Raw genomic sequence first — 26,183 nt, 5'->3', positions numbered from 1 at the left:
CAAGCATTTCTATCTGTGCTCATATTAGCTCGCCTTACTCTCCTTTCTCTTCTTCTCCAAGTAGAACCGCCCACCCTCATAAATACTCAAATAGATACTCAACGACATGGCCGTCCACACGACCCGGATCGCCCCTCCACGAAACAACCCTCGCACTCCCTCATTCCTGAAAATCTCCTTTCCAACACTCCAAGCGCCTCTTTCTGCTTGTTTCACCTCAGATCCAACACCAGAACCAGACCCCTCCCCAGAAGCAGCAAGCATCATCCGCGTCTTGACAACATCAATGGGCGTCGTAACCACACTCGCTATACTACCTGATATACTGGCCGCAATGCCCGTCAAGACAGCTCTTTCAAAGACGGGCTCTCCTCCTCTCCCTTGACCTCGCTCAATTCCTCTCCCCTGTCCCCCAGCACTACTTCCACACGAACCCGGATCTGAGCGATGCCGCTGCCCTTGCCGCCTGTACTTAATCAACTCCCCCTTAACAAACTCGAAGATTGGAAAGTTCAGCCCCGTAAAGGGGAGATTCCTCCCCAGGAGCGCACTATACCCACTCCAGAGCTTCCAGGGCTGGGACTTGAAGCGGCGCATGACTTGGAGTGTTACACTCCCACCTCCTCGTTTCTTCGCACCCGTGTTGGTGCTGGCATTATTGATCACCTGCGCATTCTGCTTGATTACCTCTGCGGGAGTAAGGAGGAGACAAGAGACGGATTCGGCGACGGAGGAGGAGAGCGCGTTTATTAGGGGTGTTGGGAGGGAGTGGGATTGGGATTTCTTGGATTTGTTGAGTGTGGCTTTGACGTTTTCGTATGTTGTGAAGAATGCTCCTGCTATTACTACGCATTAGTATTCTCTCTCCCTTCTTGACTTCCCTGTCCAACGGCACTCAACCTCCGCTTCCACACTATCCCCTTCAGCTAGCGAGCGGCATTCCAGATCTATGTATAATATAGCAGAGAAGAAGAGGAAGAGGAAGATACATACAAGCTGGAATCGTCGACAGCACCACGCTAAAGACTCCCTGGTACAGCCCGCGAAAGAGGACATTCTTGCGGATTGTATTCGTCGCGGCGTCCTTGTATACAGTGTTGTAGTTCGGTGATTGGATGCGAGTTTTGAGCGTGTCGAAGGGGTATACGAGAAAGTCGACTGTTACGACGGCTACGGCGCCGGACTAGTACTCATTTTCATATCAGTTTATGTTCTTTATATGTCAGTGGCAGAAGTGAAGAGACCAGGCATTGAGTATGGATGTGAGCGGGCCGTGGTATGGAGCGCTGAGGACTTACGAGCCAGATGTCTAGGTTGCTGTTCTCCATGGATTCACTCTACATTGATAGAAGATTAATTAATTAGAGAATTTCAGATAGCATTCCGAGGATCTAGAACTGGGATTTGCATGCGATGCATTCTTATCGATCGTTATCAATCGATGAGGTCATACCCCTTCCACGTGCATAGGTTGCCCTAATCAGCATCTTTAGGGTTACTATTCTATACCTAGGACAGAGTAGGTAGATAGCTTAGGTTGAAAGACAGAGGTAAGTATGCAAGTGTAGAGGAAGTATTCAAGCGATAGCTATCCCGCAACTCTATCTGTCGCTGGAACATCACAAGACATATTAACAGTCGGTACAAGAATTTTCCCTCCTTAGGTACGCCGTAAGGTCATGCACGAAATCATGATTCCCGAATCCCCGGTTTCCGTAAACATCAACAGCATCAGCATCCAATAGCAAGTCTAAAATCATTTGGCAACCTCATTGGGCAAAAGGTTGCCCTTGACCGCGAACATCTTGCCTGTTGTGGCCGAGACGAAGCTGTCGACCTGGCGTGCGTACTGCTCCACTTGGCGGCTGTTGAGCATGCTGTCGAGGCGGCTGGGCTCCTGGGGGAGCTTGAACAGCCGTTGCCACTCGTCTTCGGGGAGGGCGGGCTGCTTGAGTGTAGCGCGGGTGGCGTTCTCGGCCTTGCGCTTGGCTTGCCAGGCAGTGATCTTGGCCTGTTCTCGGGCCAGCGAGCGCTGGTAGTACTGGAAGTTGCTGGTCTCGGTGTGGTGGGTTTCGATACTCTCCAGAAGGAGATCGCAGTTCTTCTCGAGGAAGGGGTCGATGCTGAGGGAGAGGTTGTCGAAGTTCGGTGCCAGGACGGGCTGTTTGGCGAAGGGTGACGACTCGATGCCGGCGAGAGAGGCGGGGATTTCCGTGGGGGCCGTCTGGGTCTGGTTCTGGAGCTGGTGGATGAAGGAGGTGATCAGGTGCGAGTTGTGGATTTCAACTGGGAGTTCGACCAGAATGTCCTGGTATCGGAGGTTGGACTTTTGCAGTCTAGAATGCAAAAATTAGCTCGCTCTAGGCGCTAGTTCATAATTCGGAAACGTACTCATCAGAAGTGAACTTGTTATCCTTGAAAGCAGCCATGAACTTGGGCGAGAGGCGGAAGGCTCTCAGGCTCAAGCTCCCCTGGGAGCTCCGGCTGGGATCGTGAACAAGAGCAACTGTCCGCTCGTTCATCTCCTTCTGGTAGAAGAACTGGTTCTCAATAACGTTCATGTTGACAAAGTTGCCCATGTTCGCACTTGTGTACCATCCGACGTTGTTGGCATCGACGTTGACCTCCCGAAGCATGCGGATCATCTCAGCCTGGTAAACAGTGTTCGCTTTTGCACGGGGAGCAGCAGCGGCAGGGTTGGGAGCGGTGTTATCGAAATGTGACTCGGCGGGCACCTCAACGACGGGGAAGGGGAAGGTGTTGGTGATTTCGAGTGTGCCGCCCACATCCATACCGACGATGGAGCCAGTCGCGGTCGTGGGGAATGTTTGCGAGCAGTGCTTGATGATCTTCATAACAACCTACTCGGAATCAGTATTCCAATCCTATGTCTCTTTTATCGCATCGCAGAAAATCTTCATAAAGCGGGGAATGGAGTTTTCGTACCAAGGCCTCGACCTTGACGGCCGTGAGGGGGACATCTTTCCTGTTGGAGCATATTAGAAGTAGCTCTAAGAAAGTCGTTCCAAAAAGGTCAAAACGTACTCCGCCATTTTGAATGCTGCAACCGGGGTATAAAATTGACTAACGGCGACAATGAGAGTTGGCGGCCGGCGATGGTTTGTGTGGATGAATCGAACATTTTCCACCGCCTCAGCCGAAAAGGTTAGCGCGCCAAGACACATGCTGATAGTGTCAAGGCAGTATCAGACCTTCACACATCCAAGGTGCTATAGTGTAGTGGTTATCATAGTTCGTTGTGGCCGAACTGACCTGGGTTCGATTCCCAGTAGCGCCAATCATTCATGTGTACTTTCTTTTTTTCATTTTTGAGCAGCCCGCAACGACTCTATGTTACATTTTTTCAATTTACCGTCTGTACCTTCAGGCTTCAGCCATTTGCCTAGACGTTCAGGCTCTGTCGCATGACAATGCAAGAAAAGTGGCTCGTTTACCGTTAGGACGCCTGCGGCAATGCTCGACAGGGCGAAGTATACGCCGCAATCCAACCTTCGGTATAGGTATAGGTATATAGTCAGATTCATAAGTAAAAGTAACAGTTTTATCAACCTGGAGCACACGTTGAAAATAAACAACATACGTTCGCTTCCTGTTGATAAGAGGTGGAGATAAAACGGGGATACAAAAGATAAGGCCCGCGGCCTCCTCCCCCCGCCTTGAGAATCAAAACCGGTCTCCAACCGCAAGGTTCGGTTCCACCAGTTGCTTTCTCTATTCCTAGGAACCAGCAAGCAAATAACATACCCAATTGCTCTGTAGCAGCTCTAATGTCCCTCGAAACCTTCTCTTACGGCGACCACGCCCTGCAAACGATAACTGTTGCAGATCTGCACCCCGCACAACCCCTCAACGATGCGGACACAGGAATAGGAACAAACACAGGAACGAATGCTAGGTACTGGGTGATGTATATATTTCCCATGCTTCATAACAGTCTACACTGAATTCAATCTAAGCTATCTATGTCCAAAGCCTAATCCACGGCGGCGCCTGGCGCGACCCAACCCAAACCTCCGAGTCCTATCTAACGCCCGCCCTCGAGATCCTCCGGAAGACTTCCAGCACAACCTCTCCGCTCCCCATAAGCCGCCTCGCCTCCATCTCCTACCGTCTCAGCGCACACCCATCGCATCCACAAGACCCCTCAACTGAACCAACCAACACCCTCCGCGCCGCAAAACACCCAGATCACCTAGCGGACATCCATGCCGCCCTCGCGTTCCTGCAGGCAAAGTACAAGTTCGGGAGTAACTATGTACTCGTCGGGCATAGTTGTGGAGCAACACTAGCGTTCCAGGCGGTTATGCGGGGAATTTCCTCTGGAAAAGAGTGTGCGGCGCCCACTGGAATCCTTGGCATGGCCGGAATTTATGACCTAAGGCTTCTGCGGGATTCGCATAGGGATATCTCGGCGTATCAGGAGTTTATTGAGGGGGCGTTTGGGGACGATGAGACTCTGTGGGATTCTGTTTCCCCGGCTGTTGTGGAGGGGAAAGAAGGGGTTCTGGGGTGGGAGGAGGGGAGGGCGGTTGTACTTGCGCATTCGGAGGAGGATGGGTTGTGTGATCTTGCGCAGAGTTTGAAGATGAAGGAGACTTTGGGGGCGTGGGAGAAAAGTGGGAATGAAAGAAGGGAGATTCATTTCCTTTCCATTAAGGGGGAGCATGATGAGGCGTGGGAGAAAGGGGAGGAGCTTGCGAGAGGAATCGTATATACTTTCGAGAAGCTGCAGGATCTGAATGTTTAGACTGCCGGAGGCTTGTAGTTCGAGAGGTGTACAGTAAATAAATTGTCGAGATAGACCGTATTTGATTCGTTATGTTCCACCATAGAAGGTATCATGAAACTAGTGCACATTAGAAAAGAAGAAAATAGACCGGCCATTTTCAGACTTCAACTCCCCATGGTCGTTATCATACTCGCACAAAAAGAAAACCATACGCCTGATGCTTCGAAGTTCGGAGGGCCAACCACGGAAAGGAAAACGAGAACAAGTTCGAATAAAAAAGACCATGCGCCGCCCGCTGAGGGCATGCAATTTCAACAATGGTCAGAGAAGCATCATATCTCAGCGGCCAAGGTCCATCGACGCGGCATCACCACGAGCTGCCTCCCTGGAGTCGACGGTTTGCGCCTCGTCTTCCTCATCTTCCTGCTCCTCCTCCTCATCGTCCTCAATGTATTTCACCTGAACGTCGGCATCCTGAAGACGAGTCCTAGTCTCTTCGCGGAAACGGTCTTGCCAGCGCGCAAGAGCAGCACTAGAGTGGACTCGGAAGCCATAGATGCGCGGTTCATAGCGACGGGTACTCTTCTCGGGGAGGAGGTGCGGGAATACCTGGAAGAGCATGCTGGTGAAAGAGGCACCAAAGTACGCGCCATCGATGGAGGCATGTCTGGACGACTTGGGGTTGTAAATGTCTTCGCACTTGGAGCAGAAGAGGCGGACGGTGCTCATGTTTGCGATATCGTGCTGGCCGGTGGGGAGAAGAGGATGGCCCTCGCACATTACACGGGGGCATTTTCCGAAATCGCCTTTCTTGTACTTTTCGGCCTATGAACGGATAATGTCAGTAACACGGCCTTCGCCAAAGTAGCAACCGTGCGTACCATCTTGGTGAGACCACGAGTAGTCAAAATGTAGCGAGCATGGACTAGGCCATACAAGTGACGTGCCGATTTCTCAATCTGCTCGCGGAGGTCATCGTCGGCGTCGAGGTCGAAAACATCAGTCACCAGGTCCAGCGCATACTGGTAGTAGGGAACCTCGGTGTTCAGGCCGGTAAGGTTGAAGCGATCGGTCAGGTATTCTTCGTCGATTTCGCAAAAGTACTCGTTGCCGCGGGAGGAGATGAACTGCGAGCGCCAGTTAGGTTTGGGTCTTGGAAGAGGGATTCTGTATGGATAACGCCGTCGCAGAGAGAGCAGGGCAGGGCCAGGGTCGGACAGCGAGTCGGGGACGGATCCAGACAGCACCTCATCCGAGCCTGAGAATCGGAGAAGCACAGGAGCAGGATCAGAGATCGAATCCCCGTCGGAACGAGAATTCAAAAGCGCCATATCCCGTAGATTGCCAATGGCTTCTGCGATAGACGGATGGAGGGGGATGTCTTAAACGTTTGGGAGAAGGCTCTCAAAATCCAAGAGCCAAACATTGGAAATGGCCTCGACAACAAACGCAACATCATCCGCACCTGGCAGCATTTGGAATTGCGACAAATCACCCCGCCCTGCTGCGTCCCTTCCCTTTGTACCCCACAGCCTCAAGCTCAAGCAAGTGCAGGAAACTTACCCAATCCCTCCAGTAGCTGGTGTAGTCGCTATCGGTCTCGCTGTTGAAGTCTTCCATCATTTTGACGGGTCGGCTCGTCTTTTGAGTTTCTCAGGGCGTGGCCGGAGGTAAGATTATTTTGGTTGCTTTGCCTGCAGCAGTGGGAGAAGACCGGGCCAAGGTAACCCAAGCAGAAATGGTCCCTCTAACTGTACAGCAGGAATAATCCCCCTCAAAGCATCCAGCGGCGGATTTTTCAAAACAACAAGGAATGAATTCCACAAAGGAAGGAAAGGCTTGCAGTCTCCTGATTGATGTAGTGTGATTCTTCACCTTTCTTCTTGTGGCTGTTATCAGAAGTTCTGCTTGTTCAGGTTTAGCGCGGGGCTGGCGGTCAAATCTGCCAGCCTCCATTCACCGCCTAGTGGTGCAACTATTCCAGTGTCGAGAAACAAATGCACTTTGTCTCTTTCTTATTGAATCTTGTCAAAAAAAAAAAAAAAAAAAAAAAAAAAAATTCTGCCCGAAGAGCTTATATTTTGGCCCAGTGACTTGATTCTAGCTCTTCAATTGAAGTTCACTCTGATTCTGCGTATATACATGTTTCTTCCGACAATACCACTATGTACACAACCCCCGACAAGACAAAACAAAAGGTATCTAGCTCCCAAGGGGAGGGTTGGCGTTCGCCACAAGCTGCTCGAAGTATGCCTATACACGGAGTTAGCTCACATTACAGCAGTCATTATCGCCCAACTTACTTGGAACCAGGTACCAGCCTCAGGAGCCGGCTGAAGAGCAGCATCGACACCACAGTGCGCATCATAGCGCTCAGCAGACTGGTCAGAAGTGCCATCACTCTCACCACCAGGCTTGACCCAGACAAACGCATCAACCAGTTCATTACCCGTGTCGGTTGTCGGGCGGACGCCGAAACCAGTGCCCTTGGAGTTGCACCAGTCACCCCATTCATTCTGGCCCGTCGGCTGCTTGCCGTTGCGGCCTGCTCTTGATTAGCGGATCCATGCTTTATCTTGAAATGAAGATCTGCGAATGATACGAACCAGTGTCAACGATGAAGTGGGCATCAAATCCGGCCGCGGCGAGCTGCGGAGCGAAGCTGTTGATGTAGCCCTGCTCGTCGCAGACCGCGTTCTCAGATGTGTACGACGGGCAGGTATCAATGCTAAAGGCGTTGTAGTTGGCGACGTTTGTGGCCAGACCGCGCAACGATGCCGGGGACGAGGCGTTCGTGTATATGCTCGCGTAGAGCTCGGCTGCTGGGCCAATGTTGGCAGGCCAACCCAGCCATCCGGCGTGGCCTGTGCAAGTTAGCGAAGTGAAGACCAATGTGAAGGTACGTATCGTTCTGACTGACCGGCATCAAGATACATGGAGACATTGGGCAGATCCAGCTGCGTGATTGCATAGTTTGTACACTCAAGGTACGCACCCTGGGCATTCGCACACTTCGCGACACCCAGGTTCGTTACCAGGTTGGCCAAGCTATCCGGTTCTGCATACCCCGTGTTAGCATCTCCCACAGCAATTATAAATATGACTGCCGTGTGAAAGAAATGGGAAACAAACCAATGACGAGGATAATGTTTGTATCCGCGTATGTCAGAACATGCTCCCGGATGGAATCAATATACGCCTTGTACTTTTCAACACCACCATCCGCAATCGCCAGCTCCCCGTTACTAGCCAGCGCCGCGCAGTCACGGTCGGGAAGGTTATAGACGACGAAAATTCCGGCAATTGGCGGCTGTGCCCCAGCGTCGTTCTGCGCTTTGATATCAGCCAGATACTCACCCATCGATGGGACCTTGGCGGTTGTATCCCTGCCCACAACAATAGACATTAGCTTCATATCCGGTCCAGAAGGAAGGAGTTAAACGAAAACATACATCCAATGGAACGACGGAATCTCAGCCGCATGCGTCGCCTGCTCCGCCAGCGAACCCGTCATGGAGGGCACAGCCAGCGACATAACCTCGGAGCTGTAGTACGGGTTCGCGTAGAGCTGGTAACCCTCGAACGGGTTTCCAGACGCCGTCACGGCAGGCCCGGAGCTCGTGGGTGTTGCTGCGGTCGTGCTGGCCTGCGGCAGGGCGGTTACCGTTGAGGCGCCGAGGAGCGGCACAAGGGCCATGAGGGCCCTCATGTTTATGGATTGCATGGTGACTGACTGCGAAAGAGGAGGAAGTGCGGTTCTATTTCTGATCCTGCAGAAAAGGTAGTTTGAGCTCTGCTTCGACTATCGATTCCAACAACTCGAGCGAACAAGCTCTTATATACCAGTCCCAGCGAGCATAGATCGACTAGGGACCACTACCCGCTGCCAAAAGGATCAAGGAACACCGGGCTAAACACCATTTGGATAAAATCGAGACTGGTCATGCGAAACTGAGGTAATTCTCAAGGCCTTCGGATGGGCAAAGTGGCCCGTTTGCCATATTCAATATTCATCCTTCCTTGGCCTGCTCAAGTCGACGGATGCTCCGTAACAGAACAGGTACTGAAGCGGCTGATCGTCATATACTAATCTAGTCTCAGGGACAGTTGGGTGTTTCATTTTATGGTTAGCCTGGCCTGACAGTCAGTGTCTATTTGGAAGTGTGATCTTCTAGATCCATCGTCTACAAAAGCTGTGGTTAACGTTTCCTGGTTGCCATACAGTCTGCAGTGCGTTGAACTTAAGAGATTATATGAAAAAGCCACCCGCACTCTAAAGCGCCATAGCAAGGTAAATTGCCGACTGTTTGTCCCTAGTCTAACAGATCACTAGTCCGGGGTAATGAAGAATCACCCCGTGTTTCATCTATACAAGGCTACTAGCCCGTACAACCTCCGTCCCCTAGGACCTATGATCGACAGAATAGTCACCGAATAGATCGAACTAAAAACGAAACCAGCAAGGACGTTTCCTCCGCCACCGAGTTATCCGGGGTGTGACTACTCCGGGGTAAATATCTGAGTACGCTGGAGGACCCGCCGCGTTCCTGGCACGGGTCGACGGTCCGAGCTTCCTCAGGTCTGAAGAATCTCCCCACGATTCTATTCTGCTTGACTTGTATGGTTTTTCTTGGAATCTTGGCTTTGTTCTCACGCTGAGATTTAGGACTTGTGGTGGCTCGATGAACTAGACTAGTCTCGTTACGATGCCAATATCTAGGTATGGGTTTGGACTGAGGATGAAAGACAAGAAATCCGATAATAATATGTATTTCCATATTTCAAATGGCAGATTCAATCTACAATTAGTAAATAACAAACGAAACGACTGTCAAAGTCTGATATCACGGTAAAAAAAAAAAAAAAGAAGACAGACAGACAGACAATAAGAAAAGAAACGATCAATAACGCCCACCAACAGCCTGATCACATTCGGCTATGAACTTACGGATCCCCTCAGAGCCATCATACTCAGAGGCACTCTCCGGGAACCCATAGCTCACAACCTCAGGAAAGAATGCTCGATCACCAAGCTCACTCACGTTGATGCTAGAATACCCCGAGGACGACTTGGCCCATGGGTTGGACCCGAACATGGCGGAGTCGTCGAAGCTGATCTCGTTGCTTGGTCGTCGGCGTCCGTATTCGGGGGAGACCTGTGTGTCGCCGTCTTCGACTGACATCATTGCTTGCCAGTCGACTTCGTCGGGTCGTTGCGATGGGGTAATCTCCGCGCGGAAAAAGAAGTCGTCTGTATCCGTGGATGGAGCGATACTTGGGGCGAATGGGAAGAGGAGGGCCAGTTCGGCGCCTGTGCGGATGTCGAAGTCTGCGTCTTGCATGATTTTTCCTCGTTGAACACCGACTTCGTCGCAGAGTCGCTCGACCGTCTCGGCGTCACAACCTGGGAATCTCACTCGGATGGTTGATCTATCTTGGAGTAGGATTGGCAGGTCACCTAGAGTCGACAATCGCTTGAGGTCGTTCAGAACAGCGGCCAAGTCCTTGAGGGCACGGGCGAAATCGGCGGAGAGGAAGTCCAAAAGGCCCTCGGAGTTAAGGGTCTCGGTCTCAACGCTAGCTCCGGCAAACTTCTTCTGAAGGCCGAAGGCAGTAATGGTGGGCGAGATTTGAAAATCGATGGAAGAGCCAGGGGCTGTGCGAGGGATAGCGGTCATCTTGCGCTCAGCCTCATCCTGGAGCACCGTCACGGCTTTGAATTTCTTGTTTCCGGTGACAGGGTCAATGCCATCGAACCGAGCCTTCTGCCCCGAGAGGAAGAAAGCCCGAACACCCACAGACACATTGTTTATAACTTGAGCCGGTGCAGCCGGACCATGCGAAAAGTATCGTGCACCTCCGACACGGCCTGCACCGATCACATATCCCCCCGCAGTACGGCCGAGGGTACCTCCGGTGAGGTTCGGACGAAGAGCAGAAGCAAACGGCGCCCGACTGGTGAGGCGGCTGATGTTGGCCGCAATGCGTGATGTCCGATACGCAGCCCGGTCACCCTGTGCCGCTGTCTTGAAGTATGAAGCGAAAGAGCCTGCCGCACGGGAGGAGAAGTGGCGACTGCGGGCTTGACGGATGGCTGCGGCGCGATTGATGGGCTGTTGGGGGGAAATTCGCACATACGCCGGCTGGAGACGAAGCGAAACTTGTTGAGACGGTTCTGGAAACTTTGCCTTTACGGCTTTGTACGCCTTCGCGTAAGCGAACCTGGAGAGCTGTCAGCAACCCCGGCGGAAGTATACACTGAGTGGCGAATGACTCACCTAGCCGCTCTCCAGAGCTTGGGGAGCAGCAGGTGCCCACTAGACGGAGGCATCCTGGCAATGAGGTTTCACAATTCTAGAGAAAGATGGAAGATGAGAATATCATCCTCGAGATGATCTCGATGATAAGGAGGAAGACAAGAGACGGATGCCTGATGACGAGGGAGTCAATCCCCAGTAGGTGGTGGCGGTGCTGCGTGTGATCCGGTGCACGTGCCTCAGGCACGGCGAGAACCGGGCACCTGTTCGCCAATGATAAGCAAGATCTCACAAAATTTTGATTATTGAGAGGAATTGATACTTGGGGGTTTTTGGATTGCTCAATAAAAACATGGGAATAGTTGTGAGTGAGGAGATTCTTCGTTGGGGTAGTATATACTCTCCGCTGAGAACGTTCGAAAGACAAGACGACACATCACTAAATGGATCAAATAGCAAGAAACGACAAAATCTATATTCTATTGCGAAATATCTACTCATCATCACCGAAGAAGACCTTGATAGGGAGCCAGTCATCACCGCAGACCTTGAAGCGATCCTTCAAGTTGTCCAGCTGGTTAACCTCCTCATCGGTCAAGCTCCAGCCATCAAGTTCAAAGTTGGCGTCAATGCGAGACTTGCTGACGGACTTGGGGATGACACTCCAGCCCTTTTGCAAACCCCACGCGAGGAGCACTTGTTGAGGAGTCTTGCCCTTCTTCTCAGCCAGCTGGAGAAGGGTCTGGTCCTTGTAGAGGGGAGAGTTGGTGGATCCGAGGCATGAGTATCCAGTGGAGTGGATGCCCTTGGATGTGTTATAAGCGACCAGCTTGGGGGAGGGGTTGTTGGGGTGCAGTTCAATCTGGTTGACGGCGGGGACGATCTTGGTGCTGGGGTCGTTGAGGAGTTTCTCGAGGTTGCGGATTCCAAAGTTTGAGACGCCGATATTGCGGACCTTACCGGTGGCAGGGAGCTTCTGCATCTCTTGCCTGTTCTCTGGTTAGTCTCTGAGCTGATCCAAGATCTAGGAGGGAGCTGTGACGTACCATGTCTTAATAAAGTCCCAGTCGGGGAGGTGCTTCTTCAGGTCGTTAGGGTCGGTCGAGCTGGGCCAGTGCACAAGGTAGAGATCAACATAGTCGACGCCCAAGCTCTTAAGGGAGGAGTCAATTCCCTCGGGCACGCGGTGGTGCCAGGGGTTGTCGAGCTTTGTGGTGATCCAGATTTCTTCGCGGGGAACTCCAGAGTCGCGGATACCCTGTCCAACCTCGTGCTCGTTGCCATAGGCAAGCGCACTGCATCGACGGTCAGAAATGTCTCGAGAACATTCAGAAGCGACTTACGTGTCGATGTGACGGTAGCCCTTCAGCAGAGCGTTCTTAACGGCCTCTCGGACCTCGTTGGGCTTGGACTGCCATGTTCCAAGACCAATGGCAGGGATCTTGTCCCCAGTGTTGAGGGTGTAAGTCTTCCTAGTAGGAGCGAGGTGGTTCAGCAATTGCTTCGTCCTCCGGAGTGCGCTTCATTGTCGATACGAATGAGGGGAAAGATCTCAAAGTAACACGTGGACTGCGAGCACTTACTTGGTGTTCTCGAGGTTGGCCATCTTGCTCGTGGTAGGAGATGAAATCGGAAGGAGAGTCAGAGGTAGAGAAGAATCGCGAGAATAAAAAAAAGTCTTGAGAAGAAATTATCCGGCGGAGGAGGGGGGAGATTTAAAGGAAAAATTGAGATCTCCGAAACAGCACAGCGAGGCAGGTCCATCCAGCATCCCCGGAGGGGCAATGATGACATTCATCATGAGTGGAGCGCCCCGGTGGAGCTTGGGGCCTGATCCCTCTTTATCCTGGCCAGTCGCGGCTTTTCTGAATTTAACCGCGCCCTTGAACTCAAAGGGACAAGATTATTATTGGAGATTCGGCACTTGGCCTTGGGGAAGCGTGTGCTGTGCAGTTCCTCCCATCGAGTTCATCCGACAGCACTAGTAGATACGAAGTCACACTAACCAAGGCATATACCTCTGGCCCCGGTACAGTTCTTGGGTATGAACACAATGATATTGTACACATTCCTAGCTACAAGAGCCTCCACTACTCTTCCCCTCAGGGAAGCTTGCTTAGTTGTATAATGCTGCCCAAACTCCAGGTTGTATCTTCGGATGCCACATTCCTTCGGAGGCACATATTCATCAGGAAACCTTAGCAGACACTCATAGACGCTATCATCAAGTAGAAGATTATCCCTAATGCATAGAAGCTTATTACCCATTATCACCATAATCTTGGCCATTGTTCCATTCAAGAAGAATCTTGTCTTGTTTGAGAAGTTCAGGCGAGCTTCGCTTGTTGCTATCACCCTTTGAAGGATTTCATCCGTTATGTCGCAAATCTCCATGTGTTATCATCTGCAGCAACTTCCTCCCATTGAAGATGTGCGGGATATTATCGTCTGCCTTGAGGGACTGTGGGAATGCGAGGTTTCCTTTCACTATCCGGTCATGCTATGCATGTTCCACGACTGGATCGAACTCCATGTCAAACGTGATCATCATAGAAACGAAGGTCGGGTTGAGTTCTTGGATCAACACCGAATTTGATCAATGCTTTCTTCCATGGGCCATTTGCGAACATATATCCACATATGGGCAGAGCCTTTCCAACAGTGGTTTGACATACGGGGAACCCCTCATGGTTGTCACTGGATGACACTCTAAGATGTCCTGTATTTTCTGTGCCGTCTCTCTGATTGAACCGTCTCAGGCGTACCTGATTTGGTTGGAACCGAGTTATTGGGCAGTACCTTCTGCGGCACCTCTAAGATGATCTTTCGTTCCCTGAGGGGCTTTCGTGCCTGGGTCAGGTTGCGCGCCGCCTGTCTCGTCGTCACTCTCCCTTCCAGCCTCGTAGCATCCAGGGTTTTCTTCGTGGGCATTCAATTGATGATCGATAGTATCGGAGGTTGGGGGCGGCATTGCCAACTCAAACAGCCTGTCTACCTAGCAGTTGAGACATTATTTTCTTGTTATGCTTTGAGATTCTGGGGTAGTTGGGTCTGCTGTCCTGACCATCGAAAACTTCTAACCACTTCTTCGTGACAAAGCTCTTGCTTTGAGTCGAGGTATTTGTCTTGGGCCTCTTTCAACCTTATCTTCTGTTGTGGCGCTCGTCAGGAAACGTTGAAGTAGCGTAGTAGGAGACAAGGGTAGTAGCAGCAGGTAGTAGTGGGGGCGCATTGAAGGAAGCCAACTAAAGTGTAAACATACATCCACGGGCGTGGTATGGTTGAGTCTTTTAAGACAGAAACAAGTCTGATGTTCGACAAACTTCTCGAGGGTTGAAAATCCGATTCCAAAGTCCCCTACTTCCTCTCCTATCAACAACACATATGCGTAGCGCTACTGCTTGATACCTTTATATAATGATAACCATATATAAATATTAATTATGGCTTAACATATCACGCAGCCCACAAGATCATTGTGAAATTAAAAGCCAAGGCTTGCATTATTTGTTCAATGGCATATGTTCATGAGTCTTCAATGTTCTCTTTTCGTGGCTATTGGCATTCCCTAGCCGCCCACAAGCCCATGCACCCAAAAAGGGTATCATGAGTAGCAGGGTCTAAGCTAAACAAAAAAGATAAAGGAAAAAAAAATGATCGACACCAGTGAGATTCGACTCACGCTCCCGAGGGGAATGCCTGGCTTTCCTTGAAGGATAATAGCAGGGCATCCTATAAGTTTTGTTAGAAGAGATAATTTTGCAGGATTTGTATTTTTACGTACGCGTTAACCACTCCGCCATAGTGCCTGTTGGTTGAACATTACCTTTCTGTTCCGAGAATATGAGGCCAGAAAATGCTGGAAATGCTTTTCGCAGGGAGTTTTTTTTTTAAACCAACACCTCGTATTTTGAAGAGGCGGGATGTCTCAGACAAGCGTTAGCTATGTTAGACACAGCAATGTCATGACATCTGTAGCCGTCGCTATTGGATCGATGCCAGATTCTCGAGGTCCTCAAGAATCAAGGTGGCTAACTAGTAACCACGAAAACGATTCCCCCACTAACTGCTTTCCTTCATATGCTTCTGAGCTACGAGCCTGTGCGCTGGAAAACACAGACTGGCTTAGTGTGAGTGTAAATGACAATATAACAGCTCCTTAAGAAGAAGAATATGGGTGATAAAATAATGGTTGGAGTCTAGTTGATGGAGAACCGTTATGTGGCTGTGCGTAAAAAGCAATAGTTGTTGAAAAAAAAGATATTGACACCTGTGAGATCACGCTCCTAAGGGAAATGCCTAGCTTTCTAGAAAGGTAATAGCAGGGCATCCTAGTTCTTATTAGAATTAAAGAATTCTCTAGAGGTTGCTTGGTACTTACATGTTAACCACTACCAAAGTGCCCAATGATTAGTCAAAATGAGCTTCATTGCAAGCTACACTATATAAGTTAGTTATAGTTACATATAGTTAGTTATTAATACATTTTTTACTAATACATATTTTGACCGACCGCCCTTTTCTGCCAGATCATTATGGATCCTATTGGTACCACGAACGACATAACATCCCAAAGCCTAAGTTTCTTCCTTGTAATTTAGTCGCGACAGACACAATTTCTTCCATGCCCGAGTTTCAAAGGAATTATTGAGCAGGCAATTGATACGGTCAACTGCGATTTGGTCTTCGTCATCTTCCAGTTTTGTAGTCGGTCTTTTAATTTCCAGCCACCATCTAACCGCCCCGTTCTTTGGATTGGAGCAGGCATTGCACCTTATTACTCTTTTTACTGCAAGAAACACAAAAATGTCTTCAGGATTCGTCTCCGCAGGAACGGATCAAGAGCCAGTTGAGCGCGATGACGAATGGCTCCGCGTGCAGCGAGAGCTCGAGGAGGAACGACGACGAAAAGCCGAGCTAAGAAACCAAGATGGGAAGAGCTTATACGACGTCCTACAACAGAACAAGAGTGAGTAAAGACCATCTCAAACAAGCTAGAAGACTTTCAAAAAAGAAAAGGACGCCCGGTTGACATACCCTGATGATCCTCTCTTGACGACATAAAGTGGCCAAACAGGAAGCCTTTGAGGAAAAGATCAAACTGAAGAACCAATTCCGCGCACTCGACGAAGATGAGGTTGATTTCCTAGACTCAATTATGGAGTCGACTCGTGCTCAGGAGGCTACTGTCAAGAAAGAAACTGCTGAGCAATTGGAGCTGTTCCGGCGACAACGCGAGGAGGCTGAGAAGGCTGCGCTTGAAGATAATGCTGCAGATGTGACGCCCGCGGCTGAAGGTGAAGACTGGAAGATCGCATCGCGCAAGCGTCGCCGTGAGAAGGGCAAGGATTTGCTTATTCCGGGGCGGAAGCGGAAATCCGTGGGTGAGGAAGTCGCTGATGATACTACGAGTGAGCAGAGAACAAGCAAAAAGGCAAAGGAGATTGTTGAGAGCAGGGGTGGCGAGAAGAGCAGCGCTTCAACGGCGCGGGAACAGCGAAGTCAGGCGACTGTGGACCAATCTGCGAAGGACGCGAAATCTGGAAGCCCTGCTGAACCACAATCAAACCCCGCTACTAGTCCACCTGCACCGTCTCTCGGACTGATCGGCTACAGCTCAGACTCAGAATAATATCACAACATACCGCACTATGCGAGAACTCCGCCGGAACTCCACCCTCCGACTTTATACTAAGCACCGGTATGCAGGCCACTGCATTAACTACGGGCCGCAGAATGCAGGTCCGTATTGTCTCTACTCGAATGGTACTTTATCACGAATGGAATGAAGTCGCCTACCGTACTAGTCGGCACATCGACATATATATATATATGAAACTGGCTATATCACCGGGACAGCCCCTTCAACCCCATTTCTGCCACAACAAGACATTATCTACTACACATGGCCCATCTCATCTGCGATATCTCGTTAAATTACACAGTATCATCAAGCATAGCCGCATATGCGGCTTTACGCCTGGCCTGGCTTACTTCGCCTCCGTCTCGTCATGCGTCGCATATGCGTGCTGCTTCTCCTCCTGCTCCACGACCCTGCGCTCCAGATCATGAACCATGTAGTCCTCCTTCTTTGTGCCGGGAACAATCCAGGGGGAATTGGAGAAGAGGTAGTTCATTTCTTCAAGGGGCAGCTTCTTCGTCTCGGGTAGAAGCAGCCAGAAGAACACGGCATTGGTGAAGTTGCAGATGATGAAAAGGAAGTAGTAGCGGTACCCGATATCGGTCATGGCAATTGGCGTCACCTGTCCGATCATGGTGTTGAAGGCATATGAGGTCATGGTCGCGAGCGAAACACCCTTTGCGCGAGTGCGAGTGTCGAAGACTTCGGCGGGAATAATCCAGGACAGAGGACCGCAGGTGCATGAGAACGAGAAGTTGTACAACCAGGTCATGATGATGAAACCCCAGTGGGCACCGGTGTTGTTGACCTCTGGAGGGAATTTTGCGAGCAGGATGCAAGCGATGATGAAGGTGAGACAGTTGCCCAGGTTGCCACCGATCAAACTCCAGCGACGACCGAAGCGATCGATGAGCATCATGCACAGGAACTGAGCGACCAAGGCGATGACGGAGTTGATTGCCTGATAGCGCAGGGTCTCGTCGTTCTCGATTCCGATCTGACCGTAGATCTCAACGGAGTAGTACCTATGTTGGTCAATTCGTTGTTCTCTCTCGTTCACTCTTCCTGCGGTTCAACTTACTGGATCGCCGATACACCAGTCATCTGAACGGAAGCCTGGAGTGCGCAGCAAAGGAAGAGACGACGGAAGGACGACCGGTTCCTGAAAAGCTCCAGATAGGACTTGGCCTCTTCCTCATGCTCTCGAGTGATGGTTTCCTGAATCTGTGTGTACTCCGCACGAACCCAGGCATCGTTCTCGTCACCATAAGCGTGGAGCCGCGCCAGAGTCTTAAGCCCTTGCTCATGACGACCATGATCAATAAGCCAACGGGGTGACTAACCAGCGGCATGCATTAGCGACAACGAAAGCAAAGAATCGGGATACTATTTCTCACCTCGGGGAACAGCATGATTAGAAGGCCAAGAAAGACCGCTGGGACGATCTGCAGACCAAGAGGAACCTGCCACTGAGCATTGTTTGTCTCCTCGAACCCGATATAAGTGCCGTAAGAAATCCACGCAGCGCAAAGAGCTCCGACTCCAAGCATAAACTGCTGAAGGGAAGTGACACGGCCACGAATATCTGGGTGGCAGATTTCTGCTTGGTATAGAGGCACGATCATGGTGAGGAAACCGACCCTAGTATGGATTAGAGACTGCGCTGTGGTAACTTGGGCTCTGATTATCAGCACTTACCCAACTCCAGCGAAGAATCTTCCACTGTACAGATAGTCGATAGTCTGAGCACCAGTTTGCAGACCTCCACCAAGACAAAAGACGATACAACCGATGATGATGGTCCATCGTCGTCCAAGGTAATCACCAGTAGGGCCAGCGAATGCAGAGCCGCAGAAAGCACCTGCTGTGAACATGGAGACTACCAAGCCACTATCAACAGTCAATCTGTATTCCCTTTCATGACTCTTCCGGTTGTGTCATGCAAAACCTACGTTTCGGTATCATCTGGGTTATGGAAGGTCGTTTTGAACGATCCGCTGGCAATCACTTCTGCAATGACACCAAGATCATCTGCACGTGAAACGATAGTTAGTCGACTTCAATAGACCAGAGAGAGGCACACGCACATCCGTAAAGAAACGACCCCAGGGAGGCGAAGACGCCGACGAGGAACTGAAATGATGGTGAGTATGGCTCACACGAAGCTCAGCATCAGTGCATACCTGGTACCACGCAGGAGAGAGACGCATTTTTACTAAGGTTGCGCTCAATGGTCGAGAATCTGGAGAAGAAAAGTGCGGAGACAAAACGGCAGAAGAGGAGCAGGACCCGCCATTCTTAAAGAACCTGGGGATGAACTACACGACCGACATACGGAGCGAGCTAAGTCTTCCGAGGTCAAGACACCGTGAGGATGGCATCGTCACTTGCTACTCAGTTGATGCCCGCCGGGTTAATCCCGTAAGGACGCAGGAGCACCTGGTACGATTGTCACGAAGCTCGCGAGAGCCGTCCCCCGTCGGCCTTGCTGCTTGACAAAGATCATGAGCACAAACCCGGATTGAAGACACTGGCGAATAAAATTGTCGCGTCCGATCCTGCAAAGCGAAACGAAGCGTCAGCCGATTTTGCGGAGAACCGAAGCCACAAACCAATGTGGGCTGGAACGGCCGAAGCTGATTGACGGAGAATCCCATAGCCAGACCGAGGCCTCACCACCAAATCAGACGGCGCCATACAATCGCCAGTTCTCAACCCCCGCCGGACTTTGACAATCTATCTGCTGTTGCGCCTGCAACAGCCCCGCAGGGGATTTACCTATTCGGATCTGGCTGCCTTGACGAGCCCGCCTGGCATTAATATTAGCTGCCCAGTCGCCTCGCCTAGGTCTTTGAACATTCAGCAAGAGCACTTCTATTGTTGTGATTTATTTTCCCTGCCAATCACTATCCGATATCCGGGATTGTGTCGACCTCGCTCCCTGATTAGTTACCTGTCTTGACCGCTATGACGACCTTTACAAAGCTCAGCGAGCAGGACGCTCCGGCTATCTCGATACACCCGGACCGCCGCATCTCCAAGATCAACCCTAATATCTATGCCGGCTTTGCAGAGTAAGCCTGGCTTTGTGGCTGATTAACCTTTGTCCAAGGCCGCACTAGCTGACCCTTGTCTTTAGGCACATGGGCCGCTGCATCTATGGGGGCATCTATGATCCTGGTAACCCTCTGTCAGACGAAGACGGCTTTCGGAAAGACGTTATCGAAGCCTTGAAGGGACTGAAGATCCCGGTGGTTCGCTACCCTGGTGGTAACTTTACCGCGACGTACCATTGGATCGATGGAGTTGGCCCAAAGGACCAACGGCCTGCTAGGTATGCTCCACTGTTCTTCCATAGGACCTATAGTACTTTGTACTAACTTAGGTCCAGGCCTGAGCTTGCCTGGTTGGGCACAGAGACTAACCAGTTCGGCACTGACGAGTTCTTGAAGTGGTGCGAAGTCCTTGGGACCGAGCCCTACCTTTGCCTGAACATGGGCACTGGTACTCTGGATGAAGGTAACGCTCAACTTTTAGCTCACGTTGCACCTGTCTAACTAGTCTTTCTAGCTCTGGCCTGGGTTGACTACTGCAACGGTACCCGTGACACCTACTATGCCAACCTTCGACGCAAGAATGGCCGACAAGAGCCGTACAATGTACGTATCACCATCACATCTTGCTGTACTATTGCATACTAACATCATGCAGGTTAAGTACTGGGCACTTGGTAACGAAGTCTGGGGCCCGTGGCAGGTGGAGCAGACAACCAAGGAGGAATATGCTCACAAGGCATACCAGTGGGCCAAAGGTAACTCTCCGCCATCCACTTCTTCTACCCAGACTAACTGTATGCTAGCCCTCAAACTGCTCGACCCCTCTCTTGAGTTGATCCTCTGCGGACAAGATGGCACAGCATCCTGGGACTACTACACCCTCAAGCAGACCATGCTCCCAGTCCACTCGCCGCTCTCCACAAGCGCCGTCCCCCTCATCGACATGCACAGCATCCATCTCTACACTGCCTCGTCCTCTCATCTCCCCAACGTCACAGCCCCTCTCGCCGCCGAGCGCGCCATTGAAATCACATCCTCACTCATCGATCTCGCCCGCATCGAAAACGGCGTTCCCCCAGACCAGCTCCGACCAACCATCTGCTTCGACGAATGGAACGTCTGGGACCCCATCCGCGCCGAAGGCAGCAAGGGTGCAGAAGAGTCTTACAACCTCTCAGACGCCCTTGCTGTCGGCGCCTGGCTCAACGTCTTTGTCCGAAAGAGCAAGGACGTCGGCATGGCCTGCATCGCGCAGAGCGTCAACGTCATCTCGCCATTAATGACAACAAAGGAGGGCATCGTCAAGCAAACGACCTGGTGGCCCCTGTGGCTGTTCTCGAACTTCATGCGTGGCTGGACTATCAGCGCACACGTCTCCGTCTCCGCATACGAAGGCGAGACGCAACCGAAGTGGGTTCGCAGCGTCAAGGACACCCCTTGGCTGGATGTCAGCGCGACCCTCGGCGAAGACGGCTTCGTCAATGTCGTCGTGATCAACATCCACGAGGAGAAGGGCATCGAGGCGAAGCTTGACGGCCCCAAGGGTGAAGTCACCGTGTACACTGTTACAGGCGAGAACCCGCAGGTCACCAACATGAAGGGCAAGGAGGAGGTTGGCCTCGTGGAGAGCAAGTGGACTGCGCAGGGCGCATACGTCTTCCCTAAGCACTCCCTCACCCTCCTGAGATGGAAGCCTTGATTGAGCTCACAGACTTATCCCTGCATTACCCTATTTTGTGTACCCTACCTCACCTCGTCTTGTCTCTCCTCAACCTTCATCGACGTCTAACGCTACAATTTACGATAATAGAACGCAGTCTGTTTCAAAAAATCGATTCAGTTCAAATCCATTCCTATCGTATCAAATCACATCGTAAAAATAACATCATGACGTATTATTTCCATGGGTATTGTAACCCTCTATATCTCTCTCTCTAGCCATAGTTGACATCCCGAACATTATCATTCTCATCAAGGTGAATATTCAACCTATCGGGCCGATGATCCATCGTCGTAAAATCGCCCGGTTTCACGATCCGGTGGGTTTCCGGGAGGTCTTTCTTTGCGAAGCACTGTATTCTGTCGTGTTAGCACCCACGGCCAAGCAATCTAAACGAGAGTTGAGGGGGGGAAGGGAGGGTAGGAAACTAAAGGAAAAAGAAGAAATAGAGAAGCAAACATACCGTCTCATTCGACGAAGACTCACTGATCTTCTTCCCGACGAGCTTGTTCAGCCATTCGTCCTTGTTGCTGCCGCCGCTGTTAGAGGTGATTCCGGGGACGACGAGGGGCATGGTGGCGTTGTGCTTTTGTTTGGAGAGTTGATGTGTGGTATGCAAATATGCTTTTGAATTTGGCCGTGGGAGAACCGAGGATGGGATTTGCTGGAGCTTAGTGGTAGATGATGGTAGTAGTTTCATAAAGTTATTTCTTGGGCTGGAGGGTGCCTGCAAGGTAACTATATATATACCCCTGGAGGCTTGAGGGGTACGGGCTATGACGTACATGGATGATGGGATGATGGTCTGGGGTTACTGTGGTGTTTCCGGTTTGAGTTTAGTGGCGTTGTGTCTAAGTAGATTCCGATCTGATTACGGAGTAAGGTGCTTGATGTCATTAGTAGGGAAGGTTTGGTTTGACTGGTTAACTTAGAGGAAGGCCTCTCTTGGGAAGTTCCCCCAGTATACCTAATACCCAGTAATGCATAGGCTGATTATCTTAGAACTTCCTAGTACTGGAAAAGTGAACGGAGAGTATGTTAGTGTATCGAGGCACAGAAAACCAATCAGTTATTGACATTTCTCTGCATTTTCGGGTTCAAATGGCCGAGAGATAATGATCTATCGATACTGATGTGTTTCATGCAATTTTGGCCTATGCCTATGGTAGATATATATTCGTCACTAGATCTAGGCAGGACTTTATCTACCCTAAGACTCTAGTCGAAGGACCATCCAGTGTCCAGGCTCGGCAACCCAACGGTTGTATTGGAAGGATATTTGATTTTGGATTTGAAGGAATCCAAATCATTCGATAGCAACAAGCTGTTGTTGCATTGGTTATAAAACTAATAAGGTAGAAGTAACAACACGCTGGACCACAGGTCTTGATGCAAGAACGACGACCAGAGAAGAGTGGAGGGTGATGATATGAAATGAACCTCAAACCGAAAAACACCATGCGCCATGAATAGCCAAAAGGAGATTTATGCAGATGACAAGACGATGGATAGATAGCAATGGGCAACCACGTCTGACACGCAGATCGTCATAAAAAATGACCCTCATACCCTAGCCCACACAACAAGCAGAATCATCAGGTACAAATACACGGAAAAAGCAATCGAGGGGAATGCCCATGGGAATGGATGTTACTAAAATATCATAGCATGAAGTGCCAGCCCAACTGGCCTCTATTTAGAATGGTTAATATTGTACAGTCGGATATATCAGACAGTCGAAAGGGGGGGGGAACGGTTCGGTGTATAATGGTAGTGTCATCATAGATCGGAGTAGTGGTGTTATGGTAGAGAAGAATGGTCGGAGGTGTTTAAATGTAATCACGAGCGGCCTTTTGCAGCTCGATCAACCGCCAGCCTCTCGTCTCGGGGTTGTTCACATCCTCGGGGATTCTCGTGAGGCCGATGGCGTATGTAACAAGTTGGACCTTGTCTTCCATTCCAGCGGCGAGCTCGCCGGTCTTTGTGTTTCGGTAGACGTGGACTTCTTGTGTGCGGCATGTAACCACGAACACGGGGATCTCACCAGGATCCAGCATACGAGCGTGTGAGACATCGACGCCACGGATATCGAGAATACGACCATCCGACTTCAGACCGGCCGTGGTGTATTGTTGAGCAAGGGCGGCATAGACATGGAACTGGGCATCCGAAAGCCAGAGCTTGAGGGTTTCAACATCTCCCTTGACGTAGGCATCTAGCACCTCAGGGAGGATGTATTCACGCATCTCCCGCAGGAATGCCTCCATCTGGAAGTTGGGGTCCATTTCCCGGAATTTCTTGACTACCATGGCGGTTTCATTCTCGGCGAAGAATCCTGCGACTCGGTCGGAGATGCTGCGCGCAGTGCTGATCAGAGGGTTTTCTGACTCATTATACGTCTCCTTGAAAGCGAAGAGTTTCTGCATCATGGGATTCGAGTCCTTGAAGTCGCGCCATGATTCCTTCCAGGCTGAATCCTTGTGTAGTGTTACGTTTGTTCCGGCACTGGGAAAAGACATGTTAGCACAAAAGAAGCGATGGACGTTCAAGGGCAAAAGCGTACTTTGGATCTTCAACCATCGGCTCGGTCTTGCGGCCAGACTTGGCCTCGGCCTCCTCGCGTAATTGCCGCTGACGCCGACGCTCTTCCTTCTCAATCCAGCCTCCATAGCGAGAGCTGCTGCCGTCGTCGATAGCTTGCTTTACGCCCCCAACGGCGGACTTGTATACCTCGGTTTCTCGCACAGGGCGCGTTGCCTTCTCGAGCCCAGAGGCAGTCACGTTGGCACCCTTTCTGATACCCTTGACAACTGGTGTATTCCATGTCCACACGGCGCTCTTTCCAAGGGCTCGGCCGGTCGTCTTGATGGCGGACGAGGTTCGCGTTGTGGCGGCTCCGGAAGCAGCTTCATAGGCAGCACGTGCACGCTTAATATTCTCGTTCTCGCTGAACTGATGGGCCGAAGAGGCAAGAGCCTTTGTAGACTCGTTCCACTCTTTCGACGCCTTGAACTCTTGTTGAAGAGTATCCCGGAAAACTTGCCACGGAGACTTGTCTCCATGAGGAGGAGGGGGAGGCGCGTCCTCCTTCTCCTCTGACTTGCCCTCCTCTTTGGATTCCTTAGAATCATCCTTCTTTTCTTCGTTTGATTCATCGGACTTCTTCTCATTCTGCTGCTCCTGTTTCTGTTCTTGCTTTTGCTGTAACCGAGGTGTACCGGCATGGAAGGATCTGGTGAGATTGAGAGTGGCGTATGGTGAAAGAAGGCGGGAAACGGGAGCGCTGGCAAGCTCGCTCGCGAGAGAAGTTTTGAAAGAGGGAGACTGAAGCGATGATCGTTGTAATGCAACTATGCTTCCGCTTGTCGTCCTTAAAGCCGACGCTTGAGATCGCAAAGCGGCCACCCGCACGGTGGCCGACATCCTAGAAGCGGCAATCATGCTCTGCGATAAATATTAAATCCAAATCAAGATATGATAAAACGTAAGACTAGCCCCAAAGGCACAGGGGAGCGCAGGAGATGACGGTTGAAGGGAGGCAAGAGGAGAGGGCGATGTCGGCAAACGGCTGCGACGAAGGGAAAAAAAGTCAAGCTGCAAATGCCAAGACTCGAAAATTCGGCCTCTTTCCGCCGCCTTCATGTTTCCCGGCCCATTGCCGCGACTTTTACTCTAGATCTATCTGGATACGGAGTATTGCTTCAGCTTACATCCGGGAACTGTCTGGGTCACTTCTCGACGGTTTTAAGTGTTCTTCCAGCGCTTCGAAGCCACAGATCGCTCAACCCGTCACCTCTTTTGAGGTCCCTTCTCCGACACCTCTCCCTTCTCGGCCTCCATCACTTCTCGTCCACCTCAAATCAGAATGAACAACACGTTTGCTTCCGCATTGGCAAGAGCCCTGCCGACCATTGGCCGCCAATGTCAGTCTAAAGCCTCAATTCTCCGCCAGACAAGGGCTTTCTCTTCGACACCACTTACTCGCGCTGGGAAAAACGATCGCCTGGAACTCGAAAAAGAACTTCTGGGAGGAAATGCGCCTAGAGGGCAAAAAACAGCGGATCCCACTCTTCAAGGACTCTTGGGCGTAGCTACTCAGCCTGTGAGCCGTGACTATACGCTCATGGTCAATGATATAGCATCCAGGATTCAACCCTACGCCGATCAGGTTCCTGCACACCACCTCCACGTTTACGCCCACAAACACAATACCATCCTGACTCTCACACGGCCGGACGGTAGTCCATTGTTATCGATGAGCTGTGGACATCTGGGTTTCCGCAAGGGCAAGCGCGCTGGATATGACCCGGCCTTCCAACTGTGCTCGCACGTGTTCGCCCAGATCCAGGAACGGGGGCTTTTAATGAACATCCAAAATCTCGAAATCATTTACCGTGGATTCCACCAAGGCCGTGAGGCATTCAACAAAATTCTACTGGGTAATGAGGGGAGGAATATCCGAGGAAAGGTGTCGAAGGTATCTGACTCAACCAGGTTAAAGTTTGGTGGAACAAGGAGCCCGAGACAGCGCAGGCTGGGTTAGGTTACTCTGTAACAAGTACGCTCGGCTCATTCGCTGGGAGATGGGATTATTGTTTTGTAGTCATCGTTGGGCCATGTATATTATATCTTTCTATTTTCTCGCATATGCCACAGGAATGTCACATCAATACTAGTTCGTATACACTGAAACTTTCATACTAGTATACTCTATATTATTTGGGATCAGGTCACTATCGGTGCTGAAAGATCGACTGTA

At 50.8% G+C, this 26,183-nt stretch overlaps 12 protein-coding genes and 1 non-coding gene across 13 annotated transcripts; 5 read left to right on the top strand and 8 right to left on the bottom strand.

Annotated features, from left to right (window-relative positions):
* Nucleotides 1-24: 24 nt before the first annotated feature.
* On the bottom strand, nt 25-1,328 carry BJX68DRAFT_262906 (putative mitochondrial carrier protein; the record flags this gene model as incomplete). Its single annotated transcript, XM_071044556.1, has 3 exons — nt 25-839; nt 994-1,183; nt 1,299-1,328. 3 exons carry the CDS (start codon nt 1,326-1,328, stop codon nt 25-27), a joined length of 1,035 nt encoding a protein of 344 aa, XP_070903550.1.
* A 41-nt stretch (nt 1,329-1,369) lies between these two features.
* BJX68DRAFT_228528 (putative eukaryotic translation initiation factor 3 subunit EifCh) lies at nt 1,370-3,108 on the bottom strand. Its single transcript, XM_071038881.1, has 4 exons — nt 3,046-3,108; nt 2,947-2,986; nt 2,392-2,861; nt 1,370-2,336 (listed from the first exon to the last, which is right to left on the bottom strand). Exons 1-4 carry the CDS (start codon nt 3,051-3,053, stop codon nt 1,757-1,759), a joined length of 1,098 nt encoding a protein of 365 aa, XP_070903549.1. The 5' UTR covers nt 3,054-3,108; the 3' UTR covers nt 1,370-1,756.
* A 118-nt stretch (nt 3,109-3,226) lies between these two features.
* BJX68DRAFT_t24 lies at nt 3,227-3,298 on the top strand. Its single transcript has one exon. It is a non-coding gene; the product is annotated as a tRNA-His (tRNA).
* Nucleotides 3,299-3,701: 403 nt separating this feature from the next.
* On the top strand, nt 3,702-4,811 carry BJX68DRAFT_228525 (arylformamidase). Its single transcript, XM_071038880.1, has 2 exons — nt 3,702-3,928; nt 3,994-4,811. The coding sequence occupies exons 1-2, from the start codon at nt 3,789-3,791 to the stop codon at nt 4,766-4,768; spliced, it is 915 nt and encodes a 304-aa protein (XP_070903548.1). The 5' UTR covers nt 3,702-3,788; the 3' UTR covers nt 4,769-4,811.
* On the bottom strand, nt 4,812-6,625 carry BJX68DRAFT_228522 (casein kinase II subunit beta family protein). Its single transcript, XM_071038879.1, has 3 exons — nt 6,314-6,625; nt 5,632-5,877; nt 4,812-5,575 (listed from the first exon to the last, which is right to left on the bottom strand). The coding sequence occupies exons 1-3, from the start codon at nt 6,371-6,373 to the stop codon at nt 5,090-5,092; spliced, it is 792 nt and encodes a 263-aa protein (XP_070903547.1). The 5' UTR covers nt 6,374-6,625; the 3' UTR covers nt 4,812-5,089.
* A 327-nt stretch (nt 6,626-6,952) lies between these two features.
* On the bottom strand, nt 6,953-8,474 carry BJX68DRAFT_252930 (glycoside hydrolase family 6 protein; the record flags this gene model as incomplete). The annotated part of the gene is made up of 6 exons (XM_071042630.1): nt 6,953-7,003; nt 7,054-7,295; nt 7,357-7,614; nt 7,671-7,808; nt 7,883-8,136; nt 8,203-8,474. 6 exons carry the CDS (start codon nt 8,472-8,474, stop codon nt 6,953-6,955), a joined length of 1,215 nt encoding a protein of 404 aa, XP_070903546.1.
* A 1,177-nt stretch (nt 8,475-9,651) lies between these two features.
* BJX68DRAFT_252929 (NADP-dependent oxidoreductase domain-containing protein) lies at nt 9,652-12,613 on the bottom strand (the record flags this gene model as incomplete). Its single annotated transcript, XM_071042629.1, has 5 exons — nt 9,652-10,980; nt 11,555-11,996; nt 12,054-12,302; nt 12,351-12,479; nt 12,591-12,613. 5 exons carry the CDS (start codon nt 12,611-12,613, stop codon nt 9,652-9,654), a joined length of 2,172 nt encoding a protein of 723 aa, XP_070903545.1.
* A 2,981-nt stretch (nt 12,614-15,594) lies between these two features.
* On the top strand, nt 15,595-16,818 carry BJX68DRAFT_165292 (N-terminal domain of NEFA-interacting nuclear protein NIP30-domain-containing protein). The gene is made up of 2 exons (XM_071036941.1): nt 15,595-15,976; nt 16,074-16,818. The coding sequence occupies exons 1-2, from the start codon at nt 15,814-15,816 to the stop codon at nt 16,637-16,639; spliced, it is 729 nt and encodes a 242-aa protein (XP_070903544.1). The 5' UTR covers nt 15,595-15,813; the 3' UTR covers nt 16,640-16,818.
* On the bottom strand, nt 16,819-19,252 carry BJX68DRAFT_278257 (sugar porter family MFS transporter). The gene is made up of 7 exons (XM_071048499.1): nt 18,832-19,252; nt 18,736-18,781; nt 18,601-18,679; nt 18,347-18,538; nt 18,046-18,289; nt 17,730-17,986; nt 16,819-17,673 (listed from the first exon to the last, which is right to left on the bottom strand). The coding sequence occupies exons 1-7, from the start codon at nt 18,856-18,858 to the stop codon at nt 16,998-17,000; spliced, it is 1,521 nt and encodes a 506-aa protein (XP_070903543.1). The 5' UTR covers nt 18,859-19,252; the 3' UTR covers nt 16,819-16,997.
* Nucleotides 19,253-19,277: 25 nt separating this feature from the next.
* BJX68DRAFT_228505 (alpha-N-arabinofuranosidase) lies at nt 19,278-21,523 on the top strand. The gene is made up of 5 exons (XM_071038878.1): nt 19,278-19,722; nt 19,788-19,982; nt 20,040-20,167; nt 20,219-20,307; nt 20,360-21,523. The coding sequence occupies exons 1-5, from the start codon at nt 19,616-19,618 to the stop codon at nt 21,401-21,403; spliced, it is 1,563 nt and encodes a 520-aa protein (XP_070903542.1). The 5' UTR covers nt 19,278-19,615; the 3' UTR covers nt 21,404-21,523.
* Nucleotides 21,522-22,166, bottom strand: BJX68DRAFT_228503 (uncharacterized protein). Its single transcript, XM_071038877.1, has 2 exons — nt 21,888-22,166; nt 21,522-21,776 (listed from the first exon to the last, which is right to left on the bottom strand). The coding sequence occupies exons 1-2, from the start codon at nt 22,122-22,124 to the stop codon at nt 21,639-21,641; spliced, it is 375 nt and encodes a 124-aa protein (XP_070903541.1). The 5' UTR covers nt 22,125-22,166; the 3' UTR covers nt 21,522-21,638.
* A 902-nt stretch (nt 22,167-23,068) lies between these two features.
* tim44 (protein translocase subunit TIM44) lies at nt 23,069-24,970 on the bottom strand. The gene is made up of 2 exons (XM_071036940.1): nt 23,988-24,970; nt 23,069-23,929 (listed from the first exon to the last, which is right to left on the bottom strand). Exons 1-2 carry the CDS (start codon nt 24,863-24,865, stop codon nt 23,254-23,256), a joined length of 1,554 nt encoding a protein of 517 aa, XP_070903540.1. The 5' UTR covers nt 24,866-24,970; the 3' UTR covers nt 23,069-23,253.
* A 76-nt stretch (nt 24,971-25,046) lies between these two features.
* Nucleotides 25,047-26,110, top strand: BJX68DRAFT_228500 (mitochondrial 37S ribosomal protein uS11m). Its single transcript, XM_071038876.1, has one exon. The coding sequence runs from the start codon at nt 25,290-25,292 to the stop codon at nt 25,965-25,967; it is 678 nt and encodes a 225-aa protein (XP_070903539.1). The 5' UTR covers nt 25,047-25,289; the 3' UTR covers nt 25,968-26,110.
* The last annotated feature ends 73 nt before the right edge of the window (nt 26,111-26,183 follow it).

Source organism: Aspergillus pseudodeflectus (genome assembly GCF_044049435.1).
Source record: "Aspergillus pseudodeflectus strain CBS 756.74 chromosome Unknown BJX68scaffold_5, whole genome shotgun sequence".
Classification (NCBI taxonomy): domain Eukaryota; kingdom Fungi; phylum Ascomycota; class Eurotiomycetes; order Eurotiales; family Aspergillaceae; genus Aspergillus; species Aspergillus pseudodeflectus.
Note: the sequence above shows the minus strand (reverse complement) of the source record. Positions and strands in the feature narration are given on the sequence as shown.

Excerpts from the sequence above, each read along its gene's own strand:
- BJX68DRAFT_165292 (XM_071036941.1), top strand. The coding sequence starts at position 15,814 with ATGTCTTCAGGATTCGTCTCCGCAGGAACGGATCAAGAGCCAGTTGAG. Across the intron at positions 15,977-16,073 it reads CGTCCTACAACAGAACAAGA|TGGCCAAACAGGAAGCCTTT; the intron begins GTGAGTAAAGAC and ends GACGACATAAAG.
- BJX68DRAFT_228505 (XM_071038878.1), top strand. The coding sequence starts at position 19,616 with ATGACGACCTTTACAAAGCTCAGCGAGCAGGACGCTCCGGCTATCTCG. Across the intron at positions 20,168-20,218 it reads CACTGGTACTCTGGATGAAG|CTCTGGCCTGGGTTGACTAC; the intron begins GTAACGCTCAAC and ends TAGTCTTTCTAG. Across the intron at positions 20,308-20,359 it reads GCCGACAAGAGCCGTACAAT|GTTAAGTACTGGGCACTTGG; the intron begins GTACGTATCACC and ends AACATCATGCAG.
- BJX68DRAFT_228522 (XM_071038879.1), bottom strand. The coding sequence starts at position 6,373 with ATGATGGAAGACTTCAACAGCGAGACCGATAGCGACTACACCAGCTAC. Across the intron at positions 5,878-6,313 it reads CCAGCTACTGGAGGGATTGG|TTCATCTCCTCCCGCGGCAA; the intron begins GTAAGTTTCCTG and ends TGGCGCTCGCAG. Across the intron at positions 5,576-5,631 it reads CTCGTGGTCTCACCAAGATG|GCCGAAAAGTACAAGAAAGG; the intron begins GTACGCACGGTT and ends ATCCGTTCATAG.
- BJX68DRAFT_278257 (XM_071048499.1), bottom strand. The coding sequence starts at position 18,858 with ATGCGTCTCTCTCCTGCGTGGTACCAG. Across the intron at positions 17,987-18,045 it reads TAATCATGCTGTTCCCCGAG|TCACCCCGTTGGCTTATTGA; the intron begins GTGAGAAATAGT and ends GCCGCTGGTTAG. Across the intron at positions 17,674-17,729 it reads ACTGGTGTATCGGCGATCCA|GTACTACTCCGTTGAGATCT; the intron begins GTAAGTTGAACC and ends TGACCAACATAG.
- BJX68DRAFT_228503 (XM_071038877.1), bottom strand. The coding sequence starts at position 22,124 with ATGAAACTACTACCATCATCTACCACTAAGCTCCAGCAAATCCCATCC. Across the intron at positions 21,777-21,887 it reads AGTCTTCGTCGAATGAGACG|TGCTTCGCAAAGAAAGACCT; the intron begins GTATGTTTGCTT and ends GACAGAATACAG.
- BJX68DRAFT_228525 (XM_071038880.1), top strand. The coding sequence starts at position 3,789 with ATGTCCCTCGAAACCTTCTCTTACGGCGACCACGCCCTGCAAACGATA. Across the intron at positions 3,929-3,993 it reads AATGCTAGGTACTGGGTGAT|CCTAATCCACGGCGGCGCCT; the intron begins GTATATATTTCC and ends CTATGTCCAAAG.
- BJX68DRAFT_228528 (XM_071038881.1), bottom strand. Across the intron at positions 2,862-2,946 it reads CCGTCAAGGTCGAGGCCTTG|GTTGTTATGAAGATCATCAA; the intron begins GTACGAAAACTC and ends GATTCCGAGTAG. Across the intron at positions 2,337-2,391 it reads AACAAGTTCACTTCTGATGA|ACTGCAAAAGTCCAACCTCC; the intron begins GTACGTTTCCGA and ends TTTGCATTCTAG.
- tim44 (XM_071036940.1), bottom strand. The coding sequence starts at position 24,865 with ATGATTGCCGCTTCTAGGATGTCGGCCACCGTGCGGGTGGCCGCTTTG. Across the intron at positions 23,930-23,987 it reads CCGATGGTTGAAGATCCAAA|TGCCGGAACAAACGTAACAC; the intron begins GTACGCTTTTGC and ends GTCTTTTCCCAG.
- BJX68DRAFT_228500 (XM_071038876.1), top strand. The coding sequence starts at position 25,290 with ATGAACAACACGTTTGCTTCCGCATTGGCAAGAGCCCTGCCGACCATT.